The sequence below is a fragment of the Marmota marmota genome, unplaced genomic scaffold (genome assembly GCF_001458135.2).
Source record: "Marmota marmota marmota unplaced genomic scaffold, marMar, whole genome shotgun sequence".
NCBI lineage: Eukaryota > Metazoa > Chordata > Mammalia > Rodentia > Sciuridae > Marmota > Marmota marmota.
In genome coordinates, this window is record NW_026000037.1 from 688,107 (window position 1) to 706,874 (window position 18,768).

At 51.6% G+C, this 18,768-nt stretch overlaps 1 protein-coding gene across 11 annotated transcripts in view; it reads right to left on the bottom strand.

Moving 5' to 3' along the window:
* Window positions 1-18,768, bottom strand: part of Tnip3 (TNFAIP3 interacting protein 3) — a 72,704-nt gene that overhangs the window by 12,229 nt on the left and 41,707 nt on the right. For 6 of the 11 annotated variants that reach the window (XM_048811978.1, XM_015478998.2, XM_015478999.2 and 3 more), the window contains 5 exons: window positions 9,339-9,425; window positions 6,805-6,885; window positions 5,200-5,265; window positions 4,236-4,349; window positions 2,340-2,465 (listed from right to left, as the gene is read on the bottom strand). In XM_048811978.1, the coding sequence (XP_048667935.1) occupies window positions 2,340-2,465; window positions 4,236-4,349; window positions 5,200-5,265; window positions 6,805-6,885; window positions 9,339-9,425 (474 nt within the window). Of the gene's footprint in view, window positions 1-2,339; window positions 2,466-4,235; window positions 4,350-5,199; window positions 5,266-6,804; window positions 6,886-9,338; window positions 9,426-9,617; window positions 11,016-18,610; window positions 18,740-18,768 lie in introns of those variants that run through there. The other 5 variants (XM_048811977.1, XM_048811981.1, XM_048811974.1 and 2 more) reach the window with 5 other exon arrangements.

Here is an 18,768-nt window from a genome sequence, read left to right on the forward strand (position 1 = left end):
TGCGGGACACCCCGTGACAGCGGCAGCCAACAGGACCGCTCACCATCTACCCGACTGGGTGCCTGGCAGACCTCGTTGTTTGAATTCCCAGGTTTTCCTACCTTTCATGCTACTTGGGATTTTAGAAATTTTCAAATGAGTCATAAATGAAAGGTGAGTCCAGGAGACATATATGCCATCTTGGGTTTTCCGGCTTCCTCGAATAAACCCCACAACCTATTCTGGGACAGGAGCTTACTATCAGAAGTGAGGTGCCGGGAAACCTGCCCACCCCAATGGCGAGATAAGGGATGGCTCAATGAGCCCGCAGGTGGCCCTGGACGACCAGCTTCAGCAGGGCTTCTCACTCCCTGACCCCCCTGTAGGAACTTGGTAAGGACAAAGCCCTGGGGTATTCAAAGCGAGTCACCTGAATTGAGTACCCACAGTGACGGAACTTCTGACAGCCCTGTGAGTGGCTCAGGTGACCTGTCAGCAGCGTCTGCTGAGTGGGGGCAAGTCATGAAACAGGGAGACCCCGGCTCCACTGAGACGGTCCTCGGTCCCCGGTCCCCCCAATCAACATGTCCAGTGGCTTCTACTTCCCCTACTTCCCGCAGTAGGAAAAAGAGAAGACCCATTGTAAAATGGAATAACATAATGTCCTACATTTCATTTGCCCCGACACTTGTGCTAAGTGAGAAGAAATCTCCCCAAGACCATCACTTTGTACAAGTGGTGCTCCAGGCACAGACGTGCGCAAGGACATCTTTTCTGCCTTTAAGGACCCTTCACTTTTCCTCACTACCCATGAGTAAGGTATTGTACATCACACTGATGTATTATGCTTACTAAATGGTAAATCTCAGGTCCAAAACTGGCTACTGAATACGTCGTGTTCTAGTGAATTAAATTTGTTGATCCATCCATTCACGCATTCGCCACTCGGCACATACTTTATGAACTTTCTGGGGGCAAGTCCTGTCCTTGGCACTCGGGTCGTGGCAGAGACCAAAGGGTCCCGCCTGACTGCTGCCTTGGCGAGCCCCCTCCACAGAAATGCACTCTGAGACAGTACTCACAACTGCACTGTGGGAGAGATGGGTGTACTATTGTGTGAAGCAAGTTTTCACCTGAAAGTTGACTTTTTCTTGTGATTTTAGGCGAAATGAGATGTACACGTGGGCCTCTAGGTGTGTGTGGCTCTGCCACTGTGCCTGCTGTGCCAACGGATGGATGTCCAGCCTGCAGGAATTCTACCCTCACTGAGCTCATGCTCCAGAGCGGCAGGCAGAGCAGACACAGGGACACAGAGGCAGCGCGAGCTGTGCCAGGCAGCAGCAGGCTCCAGGACAAATCCCGTGCCCACCAGGGAAACTCCTAGCACAGCTGAAAGGTCCCCGAGGAGGCGACATTTGTACAAAGACATGAGTCTTACTCAGATTAAATTTTCTTGTTGAGATCCTATGATTATAACCACCAAAACTATCAAACCACTAATTTTCTAATTTTTTAAAAAAGTTCTGCTAGCTATAAATACAGATTAAAAAATGAAGTGCAACACATAAACTTGAGCAAAAGAACAGGATTCTCAGTGGCTCCAAGATCTAAGGTGTTTATTTCCCTGTGCCCAGTTTTTTGTTTACCTTCAAATGAAAATTTCCCTGAAATTTATATATTTCTCTTCCCCCAGGAAATTAAGAATTGGTGCATGGAACACACACACACACACACACACACACACACACACTCACACTCCTCCTCATCCTCTGAGCAATGCACAACTGCTCCTTTGAAGACTAAGATGGAGCTCGGGTACTGGATCCCTGGCATTTTCCAGGCAGCCCTGACTTCTGCCCTTCCTCTCTGAGAGGTGAGCTGGGCCTTAACCTTGCTATTGACCTTGGGCTTGGCATTCAGCTTACTTCTACGCGTGCACCACGCTGAACTCCACAGCATCTGTCTTAAAGACCTGCCCACTTCCTCAGGAAGCTCCTGTGGTTGCTGAAAGGTGAGTGTTCACAAGCATGCACCTGCTTTATATGGCTCTGCAGATTGAAGGAGGAAGGAGGAGGAGGAGGAGGAGGAAAGAAAGATGTGTGTGTGTTCTCACTGCCTCTGCAGCTTCCATTCTCTTGCCATGCCCTCTGTAGAGACACAGAATCCCAAAGCCTCCTGACCAGGTGGGGCTGAGCCACAGCTGTGCTGGTAAAGCTGGTGTGCCCTGTACCCAACCGAGGCGGGGGCCATGTGGCAGCTGGCTTGGATACGACCAGTACTGGATACTGTCAGTATCAGTAGCAGGACTGTGCCCGCCCCCCAGGGAGCTCTGGTCTCTACCTTGGGGACCTGCTCGGTACCTTGTTAAGGCGTTGTATTTCACATTCATAATGCTCTTTCTTCTTCATCGCAAGAGCATTTTTTTCCTTCAAAAGCTTATTCTCTTTCTTCAGTTCCTGTAATTCTTCGTTTAGGGTTTCCCTTTCCTTTGAAAAGAAAGAACAAGGACTTCAGAACACAATCAAAGTCAGCAGGGAGGATAGTGCAAGGCCCTGTACCTCAGCTGCCTGGCAGACAGAAGGCTTCCCTCTTGGAGAAGTACAGAGAGACCTTGATATTGCCTTTGAGCATCTCCTTCAAGCAGTACCCTTGGATTGAGGACAGCATTAGGACTGAAGATAATTTTTCTTTATCAAAACTCAGTGCTACTTCTTAGAAGTTTGGTGACCCCAGAAAAAGACATCAAAATCCCCAATCTTCACTTTTCTTGGTCAGATAAATGGGTCTGAAGAATCATCTAGTTCCCATTACTAGGTGATGGATAAGGGACTCAGTAAAAACATTCACAATTCTTAAAAAAAAAAAAAAAAAAAGAAAGAAAGAAAGAAAGAAATCATGCAACAAAACAAGATATCAAGTATCTCAAAGCCCAGTCCTGAACCAGGCTGCAGCAGAGAGCAGGAAGAGCAAGGGGATTCAGGCAAATAGAACCCTTTGCTCAGAGCACCTGCTGCCATTGTTGGTTTAAAAGGCAGCGATCATGGCATCCGATGGTGGTCACAAACCACGTTTTAGGCCATCACCTGGAAGCATATTGTTAGAAATAACTGAAGATTCACTTTCAAGGCATTAACGGGCTCTGGACTTAAACAATGTCACCTACTTCTTAACTTTACACAGTAAATAGTAAGCCTGGTGTGAAGGAAATTGGCTGAGAATAAATAAATATTGCACAATATAGGTATCTCAGGATGAGAAAATAGGAAATATATGTGCCAAAATGTGTGATTTTAGTCATTGGTGTTTCCCAATGCAATTCTTAAATTTAAGAAATATACTTTAGGAAATTCATTTTCTTTAAAAGTGAAAGTATTTCTACTTGATTTTATTTAAACAGAATGGGCCAATACACTTGGAAAATGAACCAATCAAGAGAAAATTATTTTAACTAGAAAATGGTCGAAACTCCAGAGGCAAAAACTACTAAGATTCCTGGTCAGGTGTCATTGGCAAGGAAGCCACCCACAGCGGGGAGAGGAGCTGCCAGCCCACTGCCCCGGGCATGTGGCAGAGGTCTCAGCCAGGTAGGCAAGGCCAGGAAACAGGCCAGGGCCCCTGGTGTGATGGTGACTTCCCTGCAATATCTGCACTGCTGGTTTGTCTTAGTATACCTAAAAGGAGAAGCTTAGAATTTAAGATTCTCCTCTCATCCTCTTAGTACCCACTAAGTCCAGTAACTGTAAGAAAAAGCAGGAAGAAACAGAGTCTGCTTTAGGAGGAACCGCCCTCTGGCCTGAGGCATGGCACCCTCAGCAGGACCCAGGGAGCCCATTTCTGCAGGCCCAGCGTCGGCCGTGAAGAGCCCTCTAGCCTCTGGCCTCGGCTCCGTCTGCTCGCTTGGTTTTGTGCTTCTGGGAATGAAACTGCCGCAGCAGGCTGGGCGCCGGCCACACGGGGACAGCTTTCTCGTGCTCCGTGTGGCAAAACAACGGGTGAGAACGTTCAGTGAGATATGAGGGCGAAGCGCTGTGGAAACGCACGGTACTCTGCTTGGCGACAAGAGGAATGCCCACTTGCGACACCGAGAAGCGACTCGGCAAGTGCAGCGGGTGGCCTTGGCGCTCCTCTCCGGCCATAACAAGCAGAGCCCGGGGACAAGGGCAAAGATGTCTACTACGGCCTTGGAGACGCGCAACCGCCCCGCGCCGCGGTGCTGGAGCCCTGGGCCACCCGACGCGGACCCCGCGGGCGCCCACCTCTTCCAGCCGCGGGCCCCGGGCGGCGCCACCCGCGCTCTGGCTCCGCCGCTCGCACTCCAGCTCGCCCAGGGCGCCCTCGGCCGCGCGCAGCCGGGTCCTCAGCTCCGCCACCTGCGGAAGGAACCGGCAGTTTCAGACCCCTCTCCAGCACCCGAGCCCCGGCACCCGACTGTGCGCTCGGGGACGCGAGCGCCCCTCCTCAGCGCGTCCCTCGCGTGCAGCAGGATGTGTGCACTTTAGAAAGAGCTCGGCCAACCCCAAAGCAAGCACCGGCCTGGCCCCGCAGCCTCCAGCTCTTCCCTCCTTCCTCCAAAATTGGCCTCAGCAAGGTGTCCTACCGCTGCCGGATGCGGTGGGAGCATTACCTTGCACCTTATGAATTTGGGTATAAAAAGGGGGAAGAGAGTAGCAATGTGGTTGTGGTCTAGTTTCTTAATTCCGAATTCTTTAGGGGATTTACTTTCTCTTTCTGGAGATTGAGTGGCTTTCAAATTACAAATTGATTTAAAGGAGATTTTCTCCAAAAAGTTGCTTTCTCACCAAAGCCAAAGCTTCTCAACAGCACAGTGGCTTACAGGGAAGGGGAGGGCCCTTTGTCTCCTTATGGAAAGAATTAGAGGCTGGTCTTGCAGAGCACAGCATGAATTTTAGACGTCCCTAACAGACACCACAGCCTGCAGATGCACTGATGGCTGCGAGTGACCCCGCTGGGAAGCAGGACACATAAGCACACTCTGGGGACAGCACTAGAGGTGGTTTGTAGCCCATTTTTCAGCGCTGCCCAAGGCGCTCCACCGCAGTGCTCATTCCTCTTCAGTACCAACAGGCCAGAGGTGCACCCAGCACCCTCTCCCCTCTGCCTTCCACAGAAACCTTCACAGCCCAGCCGCAATCCCTGAGCCTGCACGTGGCTGATCCCGGCCAGGTTAAGGAGATGCAGAGAGCCAGACAGGGTGCTTACCTTTCTTTCATACAACTCCTTCATGCTTCTAAACTGCTCGTCCCACTGCTGATTGACTTGCAGGAGCTGAAATCATTAAAACCCAGTGAGTCAACAAAGGGTTTCTACCCCTTTGCAAATTTGGGCAACCCGAGAATCACTTTTTGAGGTTACAGAGAGTGGAAAGGCAAAAGTGAACAGAATAACTCCTTCCAGCGAGTTCTGTGTGGGCTGGAGGACCTGCTGCTCACTCTCACCTGTTCCTAACTGGTTCACACAGGGAGACCATTAAGTCTGGGTGTATCGCAACCAGCCCGCTAAACAGCACACCAGCCAGCTTTAACTGTCTCATATGAACTTTCATCTTCTTTGTTTAATTCAATCAGAATCTAATAAAAAAATGTGATGTTGGTGGTTTTCTGTAAGATCTACTAATGTGTGAAGGGTCTTTTCACAAACCTTTTCAGATTTTTTTATGTATATACACTGATTATTACAGTGAATTATTTTTCTAGCTTTAAAAAAGTTTATATTGAAGTCTGTACCATTAAATGATAATCATTTGTTTGCAATAGTATTCTTTAAAAGAATAACACATGATTTGTGATACATAATCATTGAATGGATTCTATCACATTTTCAAAAGTATAGATTTTTCAAGGAATAAGTTTTGCTGTAAGACAATTTTAGAAAACTCTCTAAAGGTTTTAAACCTCTGTGCTAATTAGAAGACAACACTGTGACGGGTGTTTTAGTTTCCTTGTAGGGAAATTTGCAATCTGCAGCACTCATCAATATAAGAAGATAGTCACAAATGACAAACGGAAATAGCAAATCTGTCACCTAGGACAAAACAAAATACCGAACCCAGAATGGCAGTTCCTAGGTAACTCTTTTGGTGGAGATAGATATGCTATTTAGTTCAGTTCTATGTTTATTGACTAAAGATGCCTGCTTTGTTAACTTTTTATGGATTAGTGTTACTGTGCTGTAGCTGCATTAATCTGCTACAGGTCAGGAATTTTCTATGTAGTGTCAAAGAGGAGTAGATGGTACCATAGAAGAGACAGTGGATTAGGAGAGGAACCGCCAGGTCAGCCACAGAGGGAGCACTACATTTGTGACACCGTTCACCTCCTCCTCTGTCAAGAAGGGTAAAGAGGTTCAATGCTCACTGAACTCAGGAAATAAAATTCAGATGATTAAAAATATCTATTCATCCCCACTAACATTTAAGGAATGAATTTTCTAATGTCAGCGCTCCCAGACCCCTAGCGTTGAGACGCCCAATTCACAAAGTCACACCTTCTCAATCAACTGCACTGAAATCCTTCACATTTGGAGTTTCAAGGTGTGCCTCTTGTGTGACACAGGTGACGAGTTCACATGGGGCACATGGAGGAAGCAGCTGAAGTAGGGGAAAATTAGGATTGTAAACGCCAAATGAGTTTATGACCCTGTCATTTTTTTCATTAGGCATTACGTAAATATTGATAAAACTGTTTTCTTTCAGTATAATGCAATGCAGTGTCAGAGAGGTGAACACCATCACTTAGCAAAGATAAAAGACATGATGCTTGTTCTCAGCACTGACCCATCCCGATGTCTTTAACTAATACAAGTTACCTCTTTTCTCTGTTTCTCTAAGCACCTTATCTTTTGTTCAAGAGGATCTGTCAAATTCTTTCTTCTTGAGGATTGAGCACTCTTGGGGGAAAAAAAAAAAGGATCGAGGTAAAACCATTTGCAAAGTAAATAGGAGAAATACTGTGCTTCACAAACACCCTGCGTTTAACCAACTCTTATATTGTGATTTATAAAAACACTGGATTCTGGAGCCGAGAGGCAGCTCAGTGGCAGAATGCATCAGCACCACAGACACAAACAGAAACCCTCTCCCATGGCTCCTTCATAAGGACTTGTCGGGGCACAGCTTCACATTATGAACAAGACCCCTTCACAGGAATTGGTAAACAAAATATCCCAACAAATCATAAATGTATCTCTATAATGGGCAAACCGGAAGTTAGAACTTCTTAAATTTGAATTTGAATCCCTTTCCAAAAAAATAGGAGTAGAATGACTTACAGAAATTGGGTCAGTTTCAGGATACGTTTTAGACGTTTACATAGTAAACATTTCTCAAGAGTCATTTTCAGTCCTGCCCATGAACATATCACCAGCAAATTCTAAAGAGTGTCTCTGTCAAAAGTCAGAGGGGGCATAGGACCACCAAGAATGAAGACCACAGTGGCCCCTGAAGCACAGCGGCTGAAGCCAAAACCCCAGGACTGTGGATTCTAGCACGTCAGAGTTGGGGGCATAGAGATTGTCCGGCACTGTGTAACACTAACCAGCTCTTGGAATAAAAGTCTTTAGAGTACAAGTTTGGACTGACAATAAATTATTAGCTTAAGGGCTTAATGGAAACGTTAATCATATTTGGGGTTTTTTTTTGGGGGGTTGGCTATGTTTGTCAAGAACGGGAATATTCATTTAAAGAAAGCACAGAAGTCCCTGCAGCTGCCTGTCATTGGGCTAAATTGTCACTTGCATAAAGGACTGGTTTCTGTGCTGTAACCAAAGAGTCCTTTAGGTCATAGAAGCTGGAGGGTGATGATGATCTGCCTTCAGCCCCTTAGCATCAGGGACTGTGGACCACGGAACTGCTCGAGGCTCTGCATGAACAGTTAAGAATATTTTCAAAACATGTTGATCTTTGCCAGAAAGATCAGAGGAAACAATTCTTTTGCCATCATCATGGGATTTTGAGGGCTCTTTCATGAGAAACCATTTATAAAGCTGCATTTCCCTGTATTTCCTTACTTCTGACTTGTACTTTAAGGTTTGAGGGAGTACACCTGTGTAGCTGCTGCTCTTTGCTTTACCTCCTTCTTTCTATTTAGACCTGTGTTGTGACTAAGGCCACATTTTAACAGTGAGCTTCTGTGTAAACTTGCTGTTAACCACAAGAAACTGGTTTGGCTGATCACCAAGAGGGACGTGGAAATCCAGGTGACAAGCATGTTGGTTCCTGTGAGTGAGTGACCTTCTCCTTTGGGAGAAGACTTTTAAGAAATGAGATTAGAACTGACTGACCCACTAAGCATCTTGGATCTGGCATGTGCTGAGAGCCAGCCCTACTTGGTGTGTGCTGAGCTGAGCACCCAGTGGTGCAGCAACAGGGACTCTGACCACAGGAGCAAGTCCAGGTCCCCCTGACACAGAGTGCCCCGGACACTGGGTTGAGACTTCTGAAATGGTGTCTCTGTGCCTAACCAACGTCCTCAGTCATCATGGTTCCTAGTAAGTCAATATCCTGCCATCCCCACTCACACTCGGAAATGTCAATCTGGGGTCCTCGAAAAGCCCTCCTTTCACTTGTGAGGTGGAAGAAACTCTGTGACCATAAAACATCTGTAGGCTCTTGCCTTCTGGGAGTGCAGATGTGGGCAACTCGGCAGTGGGCTGATTTGTTTCCGTAAATAATTTTTTCTGGAAAAAATCATAAAACACTCTGACCTGGATTCTTATTTTATAAATAAGATACAGATACTGGATTTTCAAAGGGGTCTATCTGGAGCTGGAGGAGCGCTGATTTCTGAGACTCAGCAGTGGTCTTTGTAAGTGGGGAAATGGGGAGAGGGGAGAAGAGGACCCTGGGCTTGTCAGCCACAGCTGTATCTCCAGGGCTTTCTCTGAAGATTAGTCTAAATTTTGCCATGGCTTATATGACTCAAGTGTATATTAAAATATGGCAAAATCAACCAAATACTAAAATTTTGGGGAAATTTCACTTGGATTTGCTTTGCTTTTAAATTGCTAAAAAGGCATCTGATATTGCAAGAAGTGCAAAGATTTCTAATGACTGAGTTCTAGTTCAGAAAAAATGTCCCCCATATGCAATTCCCTATAATATTTTCTACAGAGCACGATCTATATTCACAGTGTCTGGGCATTTCTTTCTCTACCATAATACCCAGGCCAACTTCTAGATATTAAAATTTCAGCACTACCCACTTAAATTTCTAAATGAACTATGTGGTGCAGTTTCTCATTATACCTTGGTTATCTTTTATTAAAAAACTAAGAAAGCACCTCCATTCATTCAGTGTCCATTCACCCACGAGGCCAAGCCATCCCCAGAAGCGTGTTCTTACCTCTGCTTGGTCCGCGGAACTGTCCACAGTGCTCATTCCAGCTGTGCCCTGGGCAGAATGTGCCACGGAAGCTGTTTTCCTGGGAGTCTTGGGAAGCAGCAAGAAGAGGGGGGGAGTCTCTTATGGTGTGTTCAGGGTAAGACCAAAACGCAGAATTGGAAAAGCATACCCCACCACTAACTCATGGTAGAAAAATCACAATGATCGTTTTGCATTAAAAACAAAGGGAGGTGACTCTGCCTGTGAATGACTCCGAATAAGGCTGATAAGTGCACAGACCCGGACTTTAACTCTCCTCTTCCAGAGAGGGATTTCCCAGGATGTCTCAAGCGGCAGGCTGTGACTAAGCCCGCAGAGCAGCCTTGCCTCCTCGGTATGTAAATCGTCCTTCTTCCTTTACTGGCAGTTTCTCCCACTGCAGGAGGAAGTTCCCACTGCAGAAAGCCTGGGCCCGGGAGCCCTTCCTCACTCATCCAAGCGCCATGGACTCCGTGTGTCTCCCAGAGCAGTGGGCGACCATGCCATCGCCATGTTTCCCTGCAGGCATGGTTTCTGGCAATGGGAGTGTAGCTGTGGAACCCAGGAGTCACACATGACGCTCCAAGTGCCACTGATTCTTACAGAACTAAAAGAAAATAATTCATTTCAAAGAAAAATGGGCCTTGTTGGCAGATCGAATCTACATTTGGCAGAAAGGTCAACCTTGGTTCTCAGACTGGCCGTCATTTCCACAGGTCAGGGGGGACTGTCACCAGGCACCTGAAATGGCATCTTTTTGCTCTGATGTTCTGCTTTAGTTAGGGGACTCCTGACACTTTGTAGCGAGCTCGAGACGGGTACCGCAGGAAGACGTGGGGTGGGAGGTGCTACACAAGTGGACCAGGGCTCCGGGGCTTGCTGGTCGGTGGCACAAGAGGCCAGGTGTACAAACAAGGGAATAAGGGGCCCTGAAAGGAACCCAGGAGCCACCAGCCGGCTCCCCGCCTGACGGCTCCTCGGGCTGCCGTGAGGTCTTCAGGTTCACAGGGGACGAGGAACTCCCCAGGAGGCGAGGGGCTGCAGGCCTGGCCTCCCTCCCACTGTCCTGCACTCCCCTGTGCTCCTGCGGCCTCCACATCCTCCCTGGGCCCTGGCACGTGCGGCTCGGCCCCCAGCCCTTTGCCAGGCCGCCCTCCCACCTGGACTTCAGCTTGGGTTCCCCCACCCGAGGGAGTGCACGGCCAGCATTGCAATGTCTATTCCCTGTCCCCCCGGCCATCTGTCCCAGCACTGCGCAGGGCCACCTTCAGCACTCTGCTGAATGAGGGGCCTCGTGACCAGCTGTGCCTCGCTCCAGTTCAGGGGCTCACTGCTGGTCTTGGGTCTGTTTACAAGACGGGCAGGAGTGAGAGGCAGTGGGCTGGCCTGAAGCAGTGTCCACAGGGGCAGGTGGGACTCACTGTCCACTCAGAGCTCTGAAAGCCCACTGACCACCTACACACTGACCTCAGGGCAGGGGAAGAGGCCTCTGGAGGCCACTCTGTGCCAACAGACGTTCTTTCTCCAGGAGGGGGAAATGCTGTGGTAAAGCAAGTCTCCTCCAAAACACTCACAGACACACACACACAGACACACAGACACACAGACACACAGACACATGCAGACCCGACACACAGACATCCACACACACACCTAGACCCATCACACAGACACACAGACACATGCAGACCCGACACACAGACATCCACACACACACCTAGACCCATCACACAGACACACAGACACATGCAGACCCGACACACAGACATCCACACACACACCTAGACCCAACACACAGACACACAGACACATGCAGACCCGACACACAGACATCCACACACACACACAGACCCAACACACAGACACACAGACACATGCAGACCCGACACACAGACACACAGATAAACACAGACATCCACACACACACATAGACCCATCACACAGACACACAGACACACACCTAGACCCATCACACAGACACACAGACACATGCAGACCTGACACACAGACACACAGACACCTGAGGTACATAGATAAACACACATAGACACACATACACATAGACCCAACATACAGACACACAGATAAATACACATAGACACACACACACACACAGACCCAACACAGAGATACACAGATAAACACAGATATGAATACATAGGCACAAATTCATTGACAAAGATAAACAGACACACACATACACACACGCACATAGACCCAACACACACAGGAAAACACACAGAGGTAGATACATACACAGACACACATGGACCCACACAGACCCACACACACAGACACATGGGAACACACAGACACACATGGACGCACAAGAGCACACAGGACGAAGGCACAGAGTCGTCTGTAAAGTTCTAGGTTCCCTCCCTCCTCTTCTCTATCGGTCACAGTAACCCAGGGGTTCACAGGGCGGTTTCTCACGGCACCGTCCCTTGCACCAGCGTCTCAGGGTCCCTCTATGGCCCTCCACTAGGCGGTGGCCTCTGTGAAGCACAAACCCGCACTTTTGCATCTTCGTCACCGTCTGCTGGGGTAACAGCCAACGGCGCCTAGAGCCCTGCAGGTTCTCGCAATGATCTGGAGAAGCTGCAGCTCAGCTGGGCACAGTGGGGCTCCCGCAGACCTGCCAGGAGCGACAGGCACCTGTGGCACCCGCCGGCTCACCCTGCTGGCTCACCCTGCCGGCTCACCCCGCCCACACGGGTGCCCTGCTCTCAGGAGTCTGCTCAGCTTCAGGAGAAGTCTCAGCTGAGAGAACTGTGTCCCCGCTTCCAAGGCTGTTCTGATGACCCCTCATCTCCTGTGTGACTAGAGGGACAAAACCAACCAGCAGAAACATGAAGAAGGACACAAGAAGGAGCTACTGCCACCGCTCTGCAGCTGTCACCTGAGTGCACTCTGCCACTGGTGACGCGAGGGCCTGGGGCTCAGCCTCCGCCCAGCCCTCCTCCCCGGGCTGCCCTCCCTGACCACACAGGTCAGCATTAGGACCAGCAGCTTGACCTTACCTAGGAACCCTCCCTGAGTCACACGACAAAGGGAAGACACTGGCCCAAACCGACTCGTCAGTCACAGCGCTCGGCACGGAGCCCATCCCAAACCAAGCAGAGACCCCACTTCCAGTGATGTGTACAGGGGTGTGAGCGCACACACACACACGTTCACATATACACGTACACACGTTAAATGTACACACATCTACACGTGCACATGCACATACACACTCTTAAACACAGTTTCATATATCCACGCAGATGTGTGCAGGTGTGCACACGTGTGTGTACACACAGGCAGATATGAACAGCTGGGATGCAAAGAGAAGCCAGAGAATAAGTGTTAAGGACACCAAAGCCCCTGGGAGCTGGAGGAGGCTTTCCCAGCACGAGAGCGGGCATCTGCTGGGCCTCGAAGGGTGGGCAGGGCTCTGATGGGGTCGTGGGAGGCGCCACTGCAGGCCACCTCACCAGGGCAGAGGGGGCAAGGCTGAGGCCCCGGGTGACAATGCGCCCATGTAACTGGAGCAGGTCCACGGGGCATCCGAGGAGGACGGGAAGGAAGTCACGACGGGTCTCCTTGGGGGGACACTGAGGACCCTTGGGCAAAGCAGTCTTGTGACGAGTGGCTTTTCAGGACCAGCAGGCCTGAGATGCGTGGTGCCTGTGACATGGGAAGGCCCGGCAAGAGCGAGCCACTGAACAGACTAGCAAGGTTACCCTGGGCAAGGGACACGCCTGCCACCGCGTCCACCAGGCCTGGGTGGCCAGGGCGGCCCCAGAGCCCCTTTAGTTGCCGGCTGGTCCTCTCTGTGGGGACCTCAGAGCCCCGCCCCTCCAGCTGCAGGAAGCCTGTTTCCTGGTCTGCCCATACAACCTTCCTCCCCACGGGAAGGAACACGTCTCATTTCCCAGAACACAAGGCCTGGAGTTACCTTTCAGGCACCTTTTACCTCAAAGTCTGTGCCCAGTTTATCTGCACACTCTGTAGGCTCCATGCAGACCTGTCCACCACGGCCTCAGGAACCAGGGACTCCGGGCCTCCTGCCACGCGGGGCAGGCGAAATGACAGGCCTTTTGTCACTGGTTCAGCATGAGGGCTGTCCTGTTGGCTTCCGGGTCTTATCCAGCAGGAGCTTTCTTAGGAGCATGTCCAGTGGTGACTGATGTCTGGTTGTGTCTGGCTGGCCTCTCTGGAAGGCCAACAAGCCTTTTCTGCTAGCCAGACACTGAGGTACCCCAAGGGCTCTCCTGCCCCAGCCATGAGCAGTACAGGGTGAGGCTTTCAAATGTCCTTTCCTGTCCCTCCTCTGCTGAGACCGGCCGGTGGCTGCCCATCTCACCCAGAGCCGAGGCAGACTCTTCCCAGTGGTCAAGGGGCCCCTGCGGCCGGCTGAGCCTCTCTGACCTCTCCTGCCTCCTTTTTGCTCACACTGCTTCACCTCCGGCTGCGCTGCAGGCCCTTGAGCCCCTCTCCTGCCCAGGAGGCTTTCCCCCAGTGTCCACACAGCTCATCTGCTCCCCCACAGGGAGCCACAGTGTGGACCTTGCTGTCGTCCTGTTGGACACCACTCCCTGCCCAGTGCTGCAGCCACCTCCCCTGGTTGTTTCCCCACCTCTAGGGTGTGGACGCCACCCGACAGCTCTGTGCCCCTGCTGCCTGTGTGTTGCCTTTGTGCTGCCTCAGGTGACAGGGCTGGACCCTCCAGACCTCCCTCCCACAGGAACAGACCGTGGCGTAAGCAGGAGACTGCGGGAGACCTCAGGTCAGAGACTTCAGGCCTCTCTGCTTTCGATGAACAAATCACCTTTCTTTGCTCCTGGAAACTGGTCTTGGATTAGGGAGATGGGATGGATTATCAAGTTCTTATTTTGATGAAAAATGGTTGATTTAGGTTTAAAAGTAGGGAAAAAGAAAAGAGAAACTAGGTACATTTTTTCAACAATGTGGTTACAGAAAAACGTGTGTTGCCTTCCCGTAGTTTGCGAGTTTCCCTGTACCCTCTGAGCACACCGGGGCCGGGGCACTCTGAACTCCTGAAAGCACTTCCTCTAGGCCCGGGGAGATGGGGGCTGTCCAGACGGAGGTTCGCATCCACCCAACATCCTCCCCAGCCCAATCCAAACTTACTCAAAGCTGATATCTGCCTCCAAGTCAAAACCCAAAAGAAGATAGGAAGGGAGGGAGGGAGGGAGAGAGAGAGAGAGAAAGGAGAAAAAGAAAGAAAGGGAGAAAGAGTCCCAAGGCAGACCAGATGCTCAGACAACTCAACTCTGTTGGTTCTCCTTAAACCCGGGCACCTCACGCCCGCCCCAGGTTGCGCGGTGTCCCAGCGCTGACGGAAACGGCCTGTCAGGAGAAGTGCTTCAGGACGCTGTCCTTGCTTTCTCATGGAGGGCACCTGCAGGTTGGTGTGTCAGTTTGCCACGGCATCAGGATGTGTCTTGCTGGGTGTGGTGTCCACTCATCGTACACTTCGCGATCTTTTTTCCCCCTTTACTTCCCTGAGGGCAGCTAATCAAGGGCAGTGGCTGGCCGTGCATTTGGCCTCAGCACGGCTGCGAGTAGTGGACTTGAGGGTGCCCAGGAGAAGGTGGAGATGTGCGGAGCAGAGCACAGGTGCTTTGACACAGAGACCACGCTGCCTGTTCCCGAGACTCCGTCAGAAAGGCTATCTAGAGCACTGATTTGTAAACTAGTCGCCCCAATTTGGGGGCATTTGTCACTCTCGATTGTTCTTTAATTATACAAACTGATGTGTCTTGGGATGGGTATGACTAAGAATAGGATGCATAAAATATAATATTTTGGCAATAAAATCATATCTTTAAAATAACGTCAGGCCGGGTGTGGTGGTGCACCCCTGTGATCCAGCAGCTCAGGAAGATCACGAGTTCAAAGCCAGTCTTGGCAAAAGCAAGGTGCTAATGGGCCCCGTCTCTAAATAAAATACAAAATAGGGCTGCAGATGCGGCTCAGGGGCCGAGTGCCCCCGAGTTCAATCCCTGGTAAAAATAAAAAACAAGTGACGTCAGGACAGAATTCCGTGAACATGCTCTAGCCCAGGGATCCTAACCCTTCACACCAAGCACGACTTGGAGTCTTCCTGCTCTCCGCCCAGGAGCCCCTGTTTTATGACAGCCATTGTCCTCTAACGAAGACTTCATCCACCTGTGTTCTCATGATTCCTCCACTGAAGGGCATTCTGGATCTTAACTGTCCACGTCTGCGAAGGACACTGTGAAGTCACACCTACGACTATGCAGGTAGTGGACTTGAGGAGCAGTAGCTCCTGCACTCAGGCTGTAGAGCCGACGGTCCCTCTGAACTCTATCAGAGACCCACGCATCCTCCAAACTCAGGCCACACCCTCAGGAACGGATTAGAGCCTTCCATCAAGGAGAACCACCCACTTTTCTTTTCTTTTGTCCCTCTTCCTCTTTGTCACCAGGCCTATTTTTAATACATTTGGCAATCTTGACACCGATGCACTGAGGCAGCTGCTTTTCCTCAGCCACCGAGACGCGGGCTGACCTCTGTGCACTGACCTCCTGCGGCTGCTTGCTACAGCACCCCAGGCACTTTGGTGCGGGTGGACTTTCTCCTCTTCATCAGTAATGCTGCTCATTTCCTGGAAGCCATGAGTCATCCGGCTTCCTTCTCGGTTCTGACCCCCGTCTCCACTCCTTCTTGGCCACGCTGGTTAGTGAAAAGGGAACTCCACGCGGCTCAGGCCCCTTCATCAGGTCATTTCTCCATTCCGCTACCCCCTTCCCATCTCGTGGAGCCATGAAGAAACCCATTCCCAGCTCCCGGAAAAGGAGTCTGCCTCCCACTCCTACGCTGACTCCATTCAGTGGGAAAGCGGAGGAGCCCTCCACTGTCCCTAACCCGCCATCGGCTGGCTCTCACTTGTTTCACCCAAACAGGAGTCTTCTTGCACCTGTTCCGGTTCTATCAGGACCTCAGCGAGAAAGTGAAGGTCTGCTCTGTCCTGAGCGCAGCACTCCCCTGCACAGAGGGTCGCTGTAGGTTCCAGCAGGCAGAGCAGGGTTCGCTCTGGAATCAAATACGTGGAGACATCTGGGGAGGAAGATCGAGGAAGGTGCTGGAGGGATGGAGGGAGGAGGTTGCAGACTCCCGTGGCTGCTCTGGGAGGACAGACTCCAGGAAGACGGGCAGGCCACAGTGGCTGGATCGAGTGTGCTGTGTTAGGCCCTGGGTGGGGTCCACTCTGATGACAGCATCCTCTGCATCTGCTTGAGCTCTGGCCCAGCTCCCAGATGGCCCTGATGTGAGGGAAGCAGGAAGAGCAGGGCGATGCTTCCACTTGGTTCCATTTGAGTCGAGGTCCAGAATCTCCATCCTATCAGCCCATGAGGAAATATCTCAACCTCCTTGAACCTGAGCTTCCCATCTGCAGGGGGTCAGTGTTGAACAGCTGGACATAGAGGAATGTTCTGCAGGATGCTGGCCCAGAGTGGGTACTGAACAGCAGCAGCTAAAGCCCCTGTGATGGGAGACCAAGAGGAGGTGACGCGTCCTTCGGCAGACACTGGAACTCCCAGGTGCACGCAGGGAATGAGTATCTATTCCAGGGCAGGGAGCACCCGTGTGTGGTGACCTGGGGGCTCAGGAGGACATATCTCACCCAGGCAGGGTTGGCACAGCCAGGGGCACCCACCAGTGCTCCGGAGCTTGGCACAAATCTCATCTACAGGCAGCAATGACCAGTGAGCATCCGAACCCCTGGCAGTCAGTGACTTCAGCATCAGAACAGGAAAGACCACACAGTGGCCTCCAGCCGAGAGTGAGCAGTGGGTCTCTGAGTCCCTGTTCCTGCCACTTCCCCGGCAGACTCCGAGCACTCTAGGGGAATTCTGGGGGCGAATTGATGGCACGTCTAGCTTGACCGTGGCTCACGAAGTCAAGCTAGTGGTTCACTATTGTTGTCTTCCAGAAAAACCTGCCGTGGAACTCAGTGCCTTCAGGGAGCAGACAGATCCTCCTCCAGGCCCCGGGGCCAGTGGGGAAGACAGGTTCACCCAGCACACATCAGGCCTCAGCCTGCGTCCCATGACGTGGACAGGGCCTGAGCCCTCCAAGGGAGCAGGCAGGTGACTCCAGGGAAGCCAGACGGGCGAGTGGGCAGGAGAGGCCAGAGGGGACAGGGTGTTTGGGGATCTGCATGGCCCGTGCCGGTGAGCAGGGTTTTGAAGCAGGTTGAGTCAGTAGGTGGTGGCACGTGCACATGAGGAGATGAGAGAGACGGAGGTGCCAGGCCACTGTGCCTCGGGTCGGGGTTACAGCCCTGTGATGGCGGGGAGAGCCCGGCACGGCCATCAGTTCAGCTATGGCAAGGGAGTGCCCGACACTGCCCGGGAGGTGATGTGGTCTCTCTGGGGCGCAGTGGACCGTCAAGCACAACGTTGACTGGCAGGTGATGGAGATGCTGAGGCACAGGCCCCGGTGTGGCTTGGCGACTGGCTGTAAGGGGTGTGTCCCACCTCAGCCCAGGGCCCCTGCCACCTGAGGCTCCCGCGGTCCACTCCCCTCCCCCGCCTCCCCAGGCCCCTTCCAGCTCCCTGAGTCTCCTCAGCCACGGCTCAGCGCTCACCCTCTGGGGGTCTTTCCTCCCACTTCATGAGGAGGACGGGAAACACCAGCCGGCGGCTGGGAACAGCCCGCCCTGCGCCTCCCGAGGCGCTCACTTCATCTGTGAGGTGTGGAGACACCGGGCCTGGGAGGGAGACACCTCTCTATGAAGCCCCAGAAGCAGACGTGACGTATGAGCGAGCGGGAGGCTGGCAAAGAGCATGCAGAGAGGTGTCACCGGTAAGGAAGGTCCAGCTGGAGAGTCCTGAGGGCGGGAGGCTGTCGGGAGCACGTGGGACTTGGAGGGTGACAGCTACAGGGCCCGAGGGGATTAAAAGCAGGTGGGTGTGAGTGTGTGTAAGTGTGAGTGCGTGTGAGTGTGTGTGAGTGTGTGTGTGTGTGTGTGTGTGTGAGACAGAGAGAAGCATACGCAGGCTGCCAGTGCAGAGATGCCCAGGAGTGGGGTGTCCCCTGGTGATGTCAGGGCAGACCCAAGGTTGGTGCCGTTCTGAGACTTCCTTTAAGAGACGAGGTAACAGGTGTGGACGCAAGCTAGCTGTAAGAGCAAATATTTGTTCAGGGAGACCAAGGTCCACCAGCACCACAGAAAAGTCCCTCGGTGATCTGTACCTGCCACGTGCACACCTTACCTGAGAAAGGAGAGCTGAAGTTACTGGTAGGTATAAACTCTTTATGCCAGGTGTGCTCTCGACTCCACCCTCATTACAGTCTCTGGTGACCACTAAGTAGGTGGTCATGGCAGATGACCCTAGAACCATCAGGGAGCAGAAGAGTTCAGGGGGCCCTT